Source organism: Anoplophora glabripennis, unplaced genomic scaffold, assembly GCF_000390285.2.
Source record: "Anoplophora glabripennis isolate ALB-LARVAE unplaced genomic scaffold, Agla_2.0 scaffold19, whole genome shotgun sequence".
In the NCBI taxonomy this organism is placed as follows: Eukaryota; Metazoa; Arthropoda; class Insecta; order Coleoptera; family Cerambycidae; genus Anoplophora; species Anoplophora glabripennis.
The window spans coordinates 1886745-1903276 of NW_019416327.1; the positions used below are offsets into that span (position 1 = coordinate 1886745).

Below are 16532 nucleotides of genomic sequence, written 5' to 3' on the forward strand. Positions count from 1 at the left end.
AGAGAATACATAGTTTTTAAGTTTGAACTAGACAAAATATTTAATTTGTGGATGAATTTAGGGACTGGCTTTTGTCTAAAGTAGGTTATAATATAACCATTACAAATGAAACAATTTACTTACTTATTTCAATGAGTTATTTTAAAGTAACGCTGTTGAGTCAACTAAAAATATTGCAAAACTGCACATACAATTTTTCCAAACTGAGAACTAATGATTTTACTTCTAAAAAATTTGAAATTACAACAATAACTTTCTAAAAAGATTACTCATCTGTGACTAAACATCTGAATAACGATCATATTAAAATTTCAATAATTTCCATTTAATGACTGTACTTACTAAGAATTCATTTACAATTGTGACAGTCAGGCTGTAATTTATGTATTAATAATAATGCGAAAATAGTAAAGAAAATAATTATCGTTTTGAGACATATTTTATTAAAACTTTGCGAGTATTCCGAATCTCATTTTAGTCTGTGTTAAGATAAAAAATGGGTCACTAGATCCAGAACTAATGAACAACTGTCGGACCAAGCGTTTCTTTGTCGGTCGAAATTTAAATTCAACGGATTTTTACTTCCGTACTTGGGAATTAATATAAAAAAACTAGCCCGCAACACAGGTTCCGTGTGAGTCTGCTAAACTTTGCAGAAATCGTGACCGACCACCGGTTTTTAAACCATAATTAATTCATCCTTGGCTCCGGTGAGTCATTCCGACTACTTTTTACGTTTACGGTTGCTGGAAATAGAGCATCGCATGTCGGAGATCTGCTGTTTCAAACCCACGGGCCACGGTTTCATATTATGTCAAAATCGGTAGTGGTCATCTGTTGAAATGAGAATCTGTTATATAAATATTAAAACCTTTATTTTAAAATAAATGATGTTTTCGAATTTGGAGATTTATTTGTTCTAGAACACGATAAAATAAGCAAATTGATAAAAATTTGCTTTAGTGAAGTAAAAGTTTCCCAGATGTGAGGAATAAGTTTGCGGGTGAGTTGGATCCGCCCACAAACCTGTATGCGCACTGATGGACGTCGTGGTGAGGCAGTTTCAAAGAGGGGAGAGACAATTTCTGCACATCTGGTACTATTTCTCATCCGCAAACTTATTCCTGTTGACCTTACATTAGTAACAACATTAGTATAGTAGTAAAAAATGTATAAGCTTGAGAAAGAAATGGTTTAGTTGAACAAGCGTTAATTGTTCACTATTTACGCTTCTTCCACGATGGTGAATGAGAAGAATTGTGAGACAAAACATTTTGCTGAGTTAAGTTGACTCTTAATCTTTGAGCATTTAGGGGCTTCTAACATTTCGTTATTTGCATAGTGCGGGCAAAATTGTAGTAATAACATAACTGTATTCATTTCATATGCAAACAGTCCATGCCCTGCTACAAAAGAATCATTCCTTGCAACTAAGGATTATCAAATTATATCAATAATGCTGAGTCTTTGTTACAACTTATTATTTGACAAAGTTATTTTTACCAGCGATATAATTCTGCAATACGCACCAGTGGTTTTGGAAATCCCCATGCTGTGCGTTGTACTAATTTTCAACATCTCCATTAAAGTATTCTGAACAATTTTTTAATAAGACCTTTTGTGTTGCCAAGTCACCTGACTAGAACGCATTATTTGAAGTACCTCTTTTTATCTACCTAATGATATTGAAGTACACCCCCAATATTTAATAAATAATTAAGATCATTCATTAGGAAAGAGTCACCAGTCATATGCATGTTTCGAGATTATCAGTTCTTGTCAGATGAGGCTACCGAAGAATGATTTAAGTATTTGGATATCATCTACAGATATGTTTTGAGTGTTGGTGAGATATAACCTATAAAGTATATGTCATACGCGAGGTCATACGTCATAGCTACTCAACGCCAAAGGAGCTAAGCGCTGTAGTGTTACTCGACCTAAAGTTATCTTTTGAAAAATATTATTAAGAGAAACCACATCTTCTAGAGACATTACGGAGACTGTCTCGTTATCACCCACATGTCTTTTCTGTGCTGTTCCAACATAATCACAGAATCCGTAAGATATGGCCCATATATTCACAAAGATAACAAATATTACGCTTGGAGCTTCCTGGTCCCACCAGCTTACAAATATACAAACAAACTTCATGCCCAACGAAAACAAACAAGTACTCAGACAGCAGCATATGGCAGAGAAGGGATGACGATTTTATAACGTATTTTTCAACCGGCCATCACAATTTAACAATCGCACGCCACCTGTTGGTGGTAATAATTTCATATTTCTGTTTTTCCATTCTGTCTGGCGGTCCCAAATTGTAAGCGCAAGGTGTTAAGTGTGGGAACGGTTGATTTACGGTCGACTAGATAATGCAGGTATGGTTAATGTGCTTCAGACACATGACTAACTCAGTTAATAAAAGTTGGATTGCAGTTGGATTCATGAAAGGAATTGCTAGAAGTCAAAGGAAGGATTAGTTTAATTGGAAGTGTTCCTTTAACGACTCTTTCATGAAGAGGTACAGAGTATTAGAGAACAGTTAATTTAATAAAAAAAGTAAATGAAGACGTAGAAATATATTTAGAAGATTATCTAATACATTTTATGCAAATCAAAAGAATTAATCGATGGGTATTGGAAAAAATATCTATTGATAGAAGCAATTGGATGTGCAAGCTTTTTCATTTGTGTCAAATTTTGATTTGAATTTATTATGTGTTTTATGAACTGCTTTCGCAAGACAAAAAAAGTTGCAAATGAAATTGGAACTTTGCAATGTTATGTAATTTTTAACAAGGGGATATAATAGTCCTCAAATATTTACAAATGAATAATTACAGAGTCTATGAAGCTCTAGATGTTTGCAGAAAAGTGGAAACAATGAATATTTACTGGCATAGTGTCTAATTAACGTGTCTAACGTTTTGACAATTTTTCGTGATAAATTAAGGTTAAGTAATGTTTCTGTTTATACAGTAAGATTCTCAGAATCTTTGAAAATAAAATAAAAGTTCATGTAAAGGGTTCTTCGTCTCAAGAAAAACACAGCAAATGGTCTTAAGTTGAAAATGTGGCCAGGCAAGAATTAATCTTGTTAAATATAAGCTGAAGGTCATTACACTAGCAGCACCTATGTTAAACACGAATAGCTTTTAATCAAAAACATTCTATCATATGTATAATAATATTCTCATTCAATACAACGCACGACTTCAGAAAGCAGCTAAGTTATCCTCTTTGATAGATACTTCTCTAAGCTGGATCCTATAATCTACAGTCCAGATTTGGCTCCATTTGATTTTTTTTCAGGAATTTGAAAAAGCACCCCAGTTGACGTCATTTTGCAGATGATATCAGTTGAAAAGGAATATTGTTGCCAACAAGAATCTATTTGGAATATTGATGCCAACATAAATCTCTCTGAAATATTGATTTTTTTTGGAATATTGAATCTTCTTGGAATATTGAATCTTTTTGGTATATTGAATCTTTGGAATACTGAATCTCTTTGGAATATTGAATATTGATGGCAACAAGAATCTCTCTTTTTTATGGAATAATGTTGAAAAATACAGTTAAGAAGAAAACCATCTTTTGTTTCGTGGTAAAGGATTAGATAAAGAAAACTATAATAGAAATTAATATTACAGTGGCAGAATTTCCAGCCAAATTTTCAGAGTTGCATGTAAAAATTTGGGAATAAGTTGAGGACTAGGTAAGTATAGGCATCCTAGAAGTCGTCAGGAACATCACATTTTAAGGAAACGATGTTTCAACTGTCAATGTCTTTTTTAAATCTTGTTTATGTAAAGTAATGTATAATATAAATTAATAATTTGGAAAGTAAAATCGATACACATCTGGTTAAAATGCAAACAATCACGCACACATTACTGTCTAATTTAATTGTGAAGCCAATTCAGCGTATCATTATAAACTCTAATGAGCGTTCGGTGGGGGACCTTGAGGCATAACAATTTCCACGTCCACAGTAGACATTACACGTAATCTTCTTACGTCAGTTTCAATTACTAGGATCCGTTTGTTTTGTTTTTGCCCCTTGCGCTCTCCTTTTGATTAAATGTTTTCTTACAACTAGCCAGATCACCTATTAGAAGGTATTACATTCATTTTAGTTCTCCTCGTCTGTCACTTACTTGTCTACCGCGTACCAACCATTATCAGATGGCGATCGGCAATGCCTAACAAGATGGCATATCCCGATATGATACGCTGCAGTAGTAGCATGCGGTAACTTGTTGCTATTTTTTAAGTCTGTTTCCACATGGTAAATTTCTTTATTTCCGAATTTTCAGTTTTTGAAAGTGAGAAGTTTGAACACTGAATTGTCATGCAATAGATGGTGTTTAAAAAAATAATGGTAGTTTCATGAAAGTAAAGTCCTAAGTATTCAAAATTCACGGAGGAGGAATATTACATTACACAACTTAACCATATATGGACCAAAATTAGGTAATGTATCGGGACATTCCTTCCAGTTTCAACTTTGTAGTTTTGTGGCACTGTTTGACTGTCTTTGTGAGTCCATGTTCCAGATGGAACGTTTTTAGTGTTGGCAGTTTTGGCTGTACAGTTAAATCTATGTAGGGGGTATATAAGGCTTTGATTCCCTTCAATAGAATGTCAATGATACTCATCAACCAAAAATTTCAAGTTAACTTTTCAGCTGGGAAGATATTGTTTATCCTTCTTTGATAAGTGGATGGACTTACTTGCACCATTAAACAGCATAACGAAACTAATGTGTAACTTTTTGCCACAAAAATGTCCCTTAATATACGCAATGCCCTTATACTGATGATTGTTCCATTCGAGAATTGTTTCAGATTTTGCGACATTGTTTTATTGATTGTATTTTACCTACGATATAACGGAGAAGACATTGCCCTTAAAATAGATCTCGTCTATCCCATTTCGTCGAGCTAAATCTGGAATGATTAACACAGATAAAACTGCCTATAGGGCTCTTAAAGCTTTGACACAGTTAAATAGAAGTTTATAAGCGTTATACTTCTACACCAATAAAGTTAAATCTTCAGTTGGGAAGATCTTATTCATCCTTCCTTAATAACTAGATAAATCTACTTGAAATAGTATCTTCTATTGAATACCATATGAATAGCATTTCTTTAAAGACATTCCCTGGTTTCATGAAGATATTCGTCCTTACACTGATGTGCAACTCTTGCTCCATTTGAGTTGTCTCAGATCTTGCAATTTAAATCATTTCACTGACTATAACGTAAAAGAAATATTCCTAAGATATTACAGGGAAGGATTAATACTGTCTTTAAAGTAAATCTCTTCGATTCTATCGTCTATTGCATCGCGTTGAGCTAAATCTCCAACGATTTGCGAGCCCCTTCAACGTGAATACCTATGAAATATTACCTTATCTCGAGAATTATATACTTTGTACGGCAGCGAATGTAACCTGGCGAATGCATTCATTCAGTACGAACGGGTAAAGTGGAACAAAACGCAACGCTTATTTATTGATATGGGGCTGGGCGGTTTTGAAACGATTTATCAATACGTACGATCGGCTTCAACAGGTATGAATTTCCTCAGTATAGAGACGTTGGAATAATGATATAAAATCTGCAGGGCATCTTGAAAGTAAGCAATATGATGCGGGGTCGGAGGAAATGAAATGTTTTCAAGTCGTTTTGGATTTTAATATCATTCCGCGCAGATATCCGCACAAGTGATAATAAAAATAGTAAACAACAAAGGATAATGACTTCGCAGTGCTGTTTGTTGCTGCTTATAAATAAAACTTTAAAACAAGTTGATGATAACACTATAAACATGTGTACATATATATATTTTTTAATTATTGTGGTACTGAACTAGAAAATATTATAACATCAACAAATACTGTTTCGTATAAAATATTGCATACACATTTTTTTAAGTATCATTTATCACTTATTATGTCTATGCGACTGCCAAAATCCAAAGATTTAATGCCTAGTAATATAATTAACCAATTACTGATAAAAAAGCTTTAAATATTTATTTTGTAAGTATGTATCTGTATAAACACCACTATCAATCAATTTAAAAAAATGTTAGTCTGAATAATTCCAATCTAGGGCACAGCTTATACAGATAAGATCTTAGTGTAATGGGAACCCTTTTTACTTTCCTTCCACTTCATCTTATGTAACAGATTGGTCCTTCTACCCATCCAAATGGTATGGCATTAATGGTCGACTGTCATTACCTGACCATATCTTAGTTGACCACAAAAAATTAAAGGGACGGATAAAACCCTTGACGTATCGAACATTCCTGGGCATTATAAGACGGGCTCATTATACTAATATTAAAGATGTACCAGTCGTGATTAATACTAGACGGAAAAGTACAATAAGAAATAAGCGTATAAATGATACAGACAAATGTATCCGATCGACGCTACAACCAGTTTGGTGTAAATCTTCAATAGATATACTTATATGCACATAGATTATCCTCATTGTTCGTGAGTCATATCTGACGGCATCTCAGACGGGACAATATATAATGGATTCAAGCCAGATGAATACAAATGACAAAATGGTTTGCTGTAATACGGAAACGAGTGATGTCTCATTTTAAAAGTAACTATAAAATTAAATCGTGTATATAGTTATAAGTTACAAATTTAACTACCGTAAAATGAGGGTACTTTGTATTAATATTATTTAATATATGTCAAACACATTTATTTTACAGTATCAAAAAGAACGTAAACAACAAAATCTAGACAATAATGTCTCAATAATGCATTGAGATTATTTCGTGATGCTCATAATTTTCTAAGAATATTTCAATTTATCATAATTATGTCACAAAGTAATATCTGAGTGAATTATAGAATGAATATAGGCAATTGAGAATGTTTCGAATTCTTTAAAAATATATTGAAATATGGAAAAGGGCATTTTATAGTAAAAAAAATATTTTGCATATCCATACAAGTGAAAATTATAATAAATATTATCAGAAACCGAGCCCGAAACTTAAAAAAATAAAAATAGCGGGGCGTCAGTCTCAAAAAAATGTGTAGTTTTGTCACTTAATACTATTTTACAATGAAAGTACGAACAGTAGGGACAAGGAGTATCGCTAATAAATCCTTATAGAAATATGGAATTGATTTTTAAAAAATTTATTCGAATCTTAGCCATTGCTATCGACTGTGACTTAGTAGACTACAGACATGTTACTACAGAAAATTTCTTATTTGTGTCTCTCTAATGCTAACTAAAAAAAGACAGTCTAGCATGTCAACAGCTGTCCGGCAAATAAGTTTCACTTTTATATGTTAATTATTTTGTTAATTACCAGTTAAAGAGGATATCTTGCGAAATTAAAAAAAATGCGGGTCCAGTTTTTTTGCCACATTATTTTATTTTATGGTAATATTGTGAATTGATACGGAGGCAGGTGGTTTCATTATTAAAAGTGCTGCTCATTATTGGAACATTACCATTTCCGTAGGTACATATTACAAAATACTACAAAATTTTAGCTGGAATCCAATGAATCTCAAATAGGTACAATATATAAAACAGTGGTGCAGTTACTATTTGCTGTACGTAGTAACAGTTTTTTGCGATAAAAATGAAATCTTTGAACCATTGGGAAGTGTTTTATCTGTTTAAAGCAATTTGTACAAAATCGAAATACGTGCTGTTCATTTCAAATTTAATACTCGTTATTTGTGTATTGCAAACTATTTCCTAAATTTATTTTTAATGTGCTGATAGGTTGTTTGATAATTAAAAATATGTTGTATTAATTAAGTGTTTAAGTACCTACCTTATTTTTCAGTAACTAATTAAGCAGTTATTTGGTAAATTTGTTTTTCAAGTAATTCATTCACCTGTTAAATAGTGCAATTTTAACTTTATGTTGGTTTTAATTTGCTGATATAAATTTTTCAATCGTTCGGTGTTTATTTTATTATGAAGTTAAAAATATATATTATTTAACATTTATCTTATTTTAAATAATTTTCTTGATATCTACTTATATGACTTAGTAAAACTGCGATTCATTGGTGTGCATGCATAACTGATGACCTTCAATATGGACAGAGATTCTCAAAATGTACATATGAATAGAATTAAAAAAATTAATATCTCCATAAATATTTCTTTAAGTTTTTATAATCGAATTACAGATTTAAAACTTGATATGGCTATAGATATTAGTATATTAAAAGAATAAACAATTATATAAAACCAACTTCATTTAAAATTTTTAGTTCCAAATTAAAACCATAAGATATGTATTTGTCGCCCTATAGTATTCTTTTTTATAAAACAATACTGAACCGTATTTTATCGGTAACGTAAGTTTTAGGTTTTATTTTATATGAAGTATGCGTTTAAAGTTTCAATGAACCTTTTTTCAAGTTTCACTTACACTGTTAATTAAATAAGACATATTTGTAGTTCTTTGCAAAATTACAATAATAAAGGAAATTATATTGATTGGATAGTGTTGCTATAGGGACGCAGTCATTTTTTTTATCATTTTTAAACTTTAAACTATTTTTTTAGGGCTTATTGTGACAATAAAAATTGGAAAAATACGTTGTGCTCAATAAAAATTTGATGAAGTGGTTTTATAGATATTTAAAAAAATTGTTTTATTTTTGTTAATTTCAACGCCTTGTATCTCATAAATGGCCTATGTTCATAGAGCAAAGTGATGTTAATTTTTGTTGTTTAGTCCTTTACCGAAGTTTGTCCATTAAAATCTGAACCACCTTGTATACTGCTAATTTAGAGCAACATTTAAATTTGTGAAAAAGGTTTATTAGTATAGAATATTATTAAAAAAAATTAAAATATATGAAAACAAGGAATTATGGGAGTTATATATCATCTATTTTTTTAAGAAGGAAAATTAACTTCAAGGAATAGGTACACGTTTTTAAAAATCATTATTATATATATATTATATTATTTATAAAGTTTTGCTTTTATTTGTTTGAATTTAGTGGACCACTGTCTAAAAGTATTGGACAACTCGTGTAATGTAGTATCGTTATGATAATTACGGTATCAAGAATTTTATGAGGACAACAATGGTCGCCGTGGGGTGTACGTTGACCGAGGACATTATTATCCTATAACACCCGTGGTGCATTCAGTGTTTAAAGTTGAAAATATGTTGACCTATAGCCGACATTAGTTTAACATTTAATCTATCTTGATATTAATAAATGTTACTTGTAATTTATATTACTGAAATCATTTATTTCTAGTCATTGTGTTTCTACAATTCCCAAGGGCGTTATTCCTAACGCTCTGGCGTTATTTCTTATGTAATGCATCTCGAAATAGGATGATTATTGCAAAATAATATACTAGTAGGACATTAAAACTGAACGAGTGCATTTGTCGTATTACCAAGCGATAAATACGAAATTTACTGCCACTTCTGGGAACCCGCAAATAGTTTGGCAAACTCACCCAGAACGCTGAGGCTGAGTCCACTTCCTGGTCTGCTCTTGTGCAGTTGACTCGTCATGGCGTTATTAGTCCTCTACTTTCATAGCAGACACACCCGCCGGGGCACTGAACTATCACTTCACTCGCAGCTACCTAACACTTGACACAGAGCAGAGTGCACTAAACACCTATTGTCATTTTCCTTTGTTCCTGCCCGAGTTTCTGGTGTAAAAGTCACCAGCTGCTGTTGTCGGCACAGGAAGTCGGATTCGAAGGTTTCGAGTATCTAAAATTTTCAATGTGGTAAAGTAACCTTTATGGGCGCAGATGAAAAATAGTTGTGGGAAGTGAACATGTCTTACTGTTGATGTCAATATATAGTGGCGAACTTTGAAGGTTTAATGGTTGGACTTCAGACTTTTGTGGGTGAATATGGGTCCATAATCGAACAAAATTTGTCAAAATGAATTGAATATGAAAATATATAAAATATACATTTTATACATTTTTAATATTACCTTTGTATTTATACTATAACTGTATTGCTAATTTAAGTCAAGTCTAAAAAAATCCTTAAATTCTCATTTAGGTATGCTAAAAAGCCACTAAAGGCAATATTGTAGGATACAACTACTCTGCTGACTAAAGCCCCCATGCAATTAATTACACTCACAATGTTATCTGTATTAATTAATAATTACCTAAGACAAATAATTTTTCCAAAAATTTATAATGAAAAACATACATACGTAACACTGAAATAATTAAATGACGTAAACTTTCAAAAAAATAACTTTTTTCCATTTTTTTCTGTATATATTTAGGTAATTTGTAACCTGTGAAAAGAAATTAAAAAAACTAATGAAAAACTTCAGCAACTTATTGAAGTGCGTGATATACATATTTATATTTGCTTTTGTTTTTTTGAGTTTCAATATTTATTTCATAAAAACAACCCCTTTTCACTCAAGAGTTTATTTCATTAATTTTTAAATTTTTTCACAAATGGCAAAATACACAAATAAACAGAGAGAAAACTAAAACTATGCCACAAATAAGTAACTTCGGATAATATATTTTTTCTTCTTTCTAATATCACCTCTCTGATAAAGATAAACATTGTGTAATGAATCACAATAGATGAGCTGACCTATTTCTGCTCTTTCAGGTGGCGTTCTGTCCAAAATTTTCATTGATATCTTAATATTTATACTTGCGGCATGAGAAATGGAGTCAATATTGTAAATATTTTTTTGTAAAATCCTTACAGTTTCCGAGAAAAAGTTATAGTACTTTAAACCATTACATAGCTGGATAACCGTAGTCTCTAGCGTCATTCGCAATACGCATGGAGAGCCATGTGGCCTGAAGACTGAAATCCGATTTTATAATCGTCGTCGCGATAGTGTTTACAATAGTTTTTTTTATTAAATAGTCAAAAATGGCTTGCGGGTATAGCAAAACAACATTTGTGTATGGTGAAGCATTTGTATTATGGTGAAGCAAGACAACATTTATGTTAGTTTGTAGAAACTGAGTAAGACGAACCCAAATGTGTTTACAGGTCGGTGGACAAAATTTTGAACAGTTGTAACATCAGGTATGTCAAATTATTTTATCATTTAAAACCAAAAATTAATTTTATTAATTAATAACAGTAGCGGCAAAAGCAGTTGAATTTGCTATAAAATTATATTTATTTCTTTCCTTGCGAAATTCTTTCAAGTTTTTGTCCGTTTTTATCACACTTTCCTGTCATGCTAGTCGCATTGTGCGTGGTCAGGTTTTGCAGTGGATCAACTTCCAATGCCGTACAGGAGTGTATGTTTAAATAATTTTCGGGCTGCCCTTTTTGATGTTTTCTTTACAAAATTGTATGTGTAAGAGTACATCAAAATTTTTTTTTTTTGGCTAAGTTCTGAATCACCCTGTATATAAAAATATAGATTGTTACAAAAAAGTGAAATTTACATACAACTATGTGTAAAATGTGACAATCTTGCAATACTAATATGAATTGTTACAATAACAGCATTAGCGCGAGCTTAGGGATTCCGACAGCGGGTCCGCCCCCGTAGAGCCCAGGCCGAGACTAACAAGGGCAGGTCAAAGATTTCTAGCTGAAGCTAAGGAAGTATAAGGTACATAAGACACGACATGACAACAAACACCATGGTGCTTAAAATACATCAAATATTCATATATGAAATAGAAAGTCTTGTGTGTTTTCGTATGTGCAGTATTAGACGTCATTTCCGATGGCAAACATAAAAACGTTACTTTTCAGTGTCCCGCCTTTATAATGTTTTATGTTAATTTAAATTAAACTATTTTTAGCTGGTACTTTAATTTACCTAATAATTAGCAAAATGTTTATTCTTCAGAAATGAATTAAAACCAAACCACGTAAAACTCTATTACTTTTGTTTGTCCCACAATTGACAAAATTAAACGAGACAATAATATTTATGCTATCTTTTTGCCAATAAATCATCTGGTCTAGCGATCAATTATAGATAATGACATTCTGTTTACAATGGATATTAATTTTTTTTGGCAATTTATATTTAGAAACATCAATGTTTAAAAAATGCCAATAGAAAATGTTTGGAATTCTGGACTGTTAAACACATAAATATGTATAATTAAAATATCGAATTCCTGCACTACTAATAAAAATTATAATTTATTGAAGCATAAATTTTAATAAGTATAGTTATTTTACATCTAAAGACGAACGATTTTTTTTCTAATTCAATCCGGTCTATCTATACAGTAGCGACTGATCAAAAAGCTAGAGGTAGGCCCAATTAAAATTGATTTGTATGTTTGATATATCATCGTTATGTAACCTAAGATATCTTGAGCAGATACTATCAGGACATACATAAAACAATTATTTATTTAATCTCGCTGCGTCGAAATACCTGAACAATTATTTTCATCAAAACAAATTTTATTTAAATATAAGATGGTGAGATGTCAACGAAACTTTGTCTAATGAATAATTCGAGTCACATGAATATATATTTTTGATTCGACCAATTTTGAAGGTCAAAGACAACACCTGAATTAAGATTAAGCATTTTCAAGGTGTCTCTTTGAGATAAGCTTGTTAACTTTGAGTGAAAGTTTGTCGCCTTTTGTTTGTCAGCAAAACAAGGCAGAAATAGGATCCAGGAAACATATATTCCGGAAGATATATCTAATACAAGTGGTACAACTTGCTGAATGACGCATATTTAAATGTGGATAGTTTTCTGGATCATACATCAGTTTTTATCTATTTTTTTTTTGTAAAAATAACGTCAGGAAATTAAACTTGATTTTAAACTACAAAATTGCCCAAATAAGCATAAAATTTGTGAAACTTTATTATGGTTATTTATAGCCGATTTTATAAGCATATAGAATACCCAAATGGATATAGTAGGATGGTTGATGGGTGTAAAAGTAGGAAGATTTTATTTGAAAAGATATTTGAATTTGGTAACAATAGAAAGAGCAACGTTTCATTGTATTTTTAAGCTTTTTTTTGTGGTACGAATTAAATTTTTGTTCTCCATAGACTCAAAAGTGACTAAAGAAAATAGTTTAGAAATCAATTTCTTTTTAGTAGTTACATGGAAATAATTTAAATGGATTTTCTATACAGAGTGCAATGTAGTGAAAGTGAGAAATAAGGAAACATTTGTTTTCAAATTTATATCAACAACCTTCTTTAGGTAAAAAATACCGTTAAAAGAAAAGAAATACGAGACTGCCTTGAGTTTTATGATATTATGATGTAAAACAATTGCAATGATTTAACTGTTGTGGAATGTTATTAATTAAACATGTTAATGAGCTGCTAGATCTTCCAGATATAAATAGAAGTATTTACATTATATTTCCTACTGTTCGGCTTTATGTCTCATCGTCAATGTTTATTACCTTTAATACTTCTGGGAGCGCATCAATTATAACGAGCGCAGGGCATTTTTTGATAAAGCCGGATTCTATAATTAAACTCAATGACACGTTATTTGTAATCGAGATAAAATAGAGAGCATAATTATTTTCAAAAGATGTCGTTGAGTCGAGACGTTTGATGTCTTAATTAAACAACTTTTTGATGGGAGAAAATAAAATATTATACAAGGATAATAGATAATTGGGGTTATATTTAGTAAAAATCATTAATGTTTTCAACACTGAAGTCTTAAAATTTCATCTTTCTTGGTGTAGTTTCATCAAAAACTTATAATATGCACTTATTATTCCAATTTAAGTGAAAGTCTTATAATTTTAAGATATTTCACTGTACTTTTTGAATTGCAATTTTTAAGTCTTTGGAACACTGCCGTTTGATGTTAAAATTTGGATTTTTATTGGTTTTGGAAGAAGTCTGGCGGTGTTTTATAGAGCTTAAAAGTTTTCTATTATCCTCTAATTTATGAACACTTCGATCATGTTAATATTAACAAAAAGCATATATTTTGAAAAACATTAGACATAAAATGCACCCTATCTATCGAACAAGTTGCGTTCAACAGGTATTGTAACTTACACCAGTCACTTCTACCATCATAAAATAATATATACCAGATAACATTTTATTTTAAGTACCAGTAAAGTATTTCAGTCGTAAAATTGTTTTTCTAACCATACGGGTAAGAATTTTTAATATAAGTAACCCGCTAGACAGCCATAAATGCCTAAGCTTCGTAGTAGTAAATATAAAGTTTCTGTACATAAGTGTGTCAACAACATAGCCGACTACGTCTCACAATTGTTTGACCAATTTTTCTGCATGTTTACCTTTGTGAACATAATAAACTATAATTGTGTTTGGTAATTGCAAAAAAGAAACAATGAAGAAAGTGAAGGTAAAGCTGTACAGCGTGAAATGTTTTGGTTGTTAAAATGACCGAAAGCAGAACTTGATATTCTGTTTTGTTAAAAATGAAAGCAATACTTATGTAATACATTTAGTTGCTTGCCAAAAAAGGATAAGTTTGATTGAAATTGACGGAATACCAAGAAAGTATTTTTTTTTAATAGAGAAAGTCTAAAAAAAACAATTAAACATTTAAAATGTATAGAGGACGACTAGCCGCAATTTCAAATATATCTTTCTATATTACTGGCGTTTGTTTCGGTGTAGTCGTGTTTATCCATCCTTTAGATCTTAGAAATGTCTGGTAAAACAACGCACTGATTAATGTGTTTAATATTTGTGTAGGAAAAAAGTGAACGACAAATTCGAGAGGTCTATTAATTCTCCTGGGGGACCATTTCAAGCGCCACTGATTTAGATGGACAACTTCCTGCAATAAATCTTATTAAACACCAAGTCCGTGTCTACAAACGAAATCGACAACGCTACAATCGACACACGAAACAAAATTTAAAATTAGTGTATATCTAAGTATATCAAGTAGGATATAAAAGATATAAATACCTACTATTGTTTCTGTATTTCCAGGTGAGTAATAATAATAAATCACCTGATTTATCTAACCCTGAAGATAAAAATGGACACTTAAGATTTTTATTGGTCGGGTGTGTACTTTATCGAAAATATTGACACTATCTAATTTCTTGAAATTGTTATTTACGGAATTTTATAGGGAATATCAACATACAGGCAGACTGGAAACGGGAAAAAATGAATTACTGTTGTCTGCAGAAACCAAAATTAAAAAGTGTATGTTTGAGAATACAGGGTAGAGTCGGTAGAAATAAGGGCAAGATAAATAATTACAATTATTTTTTTGTTTTTTAATAAGGCGCATCTCCATATTAATGGTTCAATGCATTTAGTATGAATCAGCTAGCATATAAGTTGATAATAAATGAAAATATAGTTGAAAAAAAAAAAGAAATTGGAAATTTTTTCATCATTTAGAATTAGAAAAGAAGTAGGAGCAGAATCTAGTTGGCAAAATCCTTGAATTTAAATTGTATTACATGGACCATAGAGCATTTGACTATGCAAATAAATCTCAGTGTAAAGAAACTATCGATTGGACACAATGATTGTCATGATATCCATTAATTTATGAAGATTGAAAATTATACTAAATATATGCAAATATATGATTATTATTGTATCAAGCCAGTACGAAGAAAAAAAGTCTATGCCTTGGCTAGTCAACACCATCTCTTCCTTATGCCAGTGATATATAGAGTTTTCATAATATTTACATGCTACGTGACCAGTGATTTTGTTTGAAACAGTAACTTTATTATCCTCACGTTGGCTATTAAATTTCGGTAAAATTAAAAATAATTAAAATACTAAGATCAAGATTATATTAAAACACCATTCTGTTTTACCAGCTAGCGATTGTTCCAATTTTTCACGAGGTTTTATGAACGTTTGTCGTTGTTCATTGTAAACGAGTCATTAATATTGATGACGCTAAGGCTCTGTATATGAGACACATATAGTGATTCTAGTTGCTACGTTTTTATAAGTTTTTTTAGTAAATATTTAACAGGTTATTACACTTAAACGGTAAAACTGTAAAAGTGAAATACATAGATATTTCACCATTTCACCACCACCGAATAATGTCCTTGAATTACTTTTATCCTCCAGATGAGTAAAACCCGATAGATCTACCGCTCCATTTCGTGAAATCGTATCTATTTACCTTTCTGATGAACAGAGAAACAAATCATGTAACTTCCATGTACCTGATAAGTTTCCCTGGAGTGTTTTCCAAATGATCAAGTCTACTTCCAAGACGCCAAGTCGTGTAATAAATGTGAGATACGTTATCACGAGCCATATTATACTAAGTAAATTGTAGATAAAATTTTATCTCGAGATTATGTTTGAAAAAATTCTGTGAACTCTCTAGTGTTGCTGTAAGGGCGATAGACAAAACAAGAATGCACATATTTTACTCATATTAAAAATTATAGATTATGTTAAACCAGTGTAAGTGTGAACGAGAATTTATTTACATTTACTGTTTTAGATTCTCTAGGACTGTCACAACACTTTCAGTCAACAATACTGATAGAAGTTCATGACATTATTTCATACAGTAAAGAATC

At 31.2% G+C, this 16532-nt stretch overlaps 1 protein-coding gene across 3 annotated transcripts in view; it reads right to left on the reverse strand.

Annotated features, from left to right (window-relative positions):
• LOC108914933 (protein TANC2) overlaps positions 1-16532 on the reverse strand; it is a 376447-nt gene that overhangs the window by 102203 nt on the left and 257712 nt on the right. Inside the window, exon 2 of one of the 3 annotated variants that reach the window (XM_018720865.2) lies at positions 9504-9768. The exons of the other annotated variants lie outside the window; for them this stretch is intronic. Within the exon in view, the coding sequence (XP_018576381.1) occupies positions 9504-9561 (58 nt within the window). The 5' untranslated portion in view covers positions 9562-9768. The remainder of the gene's footprint in view (positions 1-9503; positions 9769-16532) is intronic. 3 annotated transcript variants of the gene reach the window in all.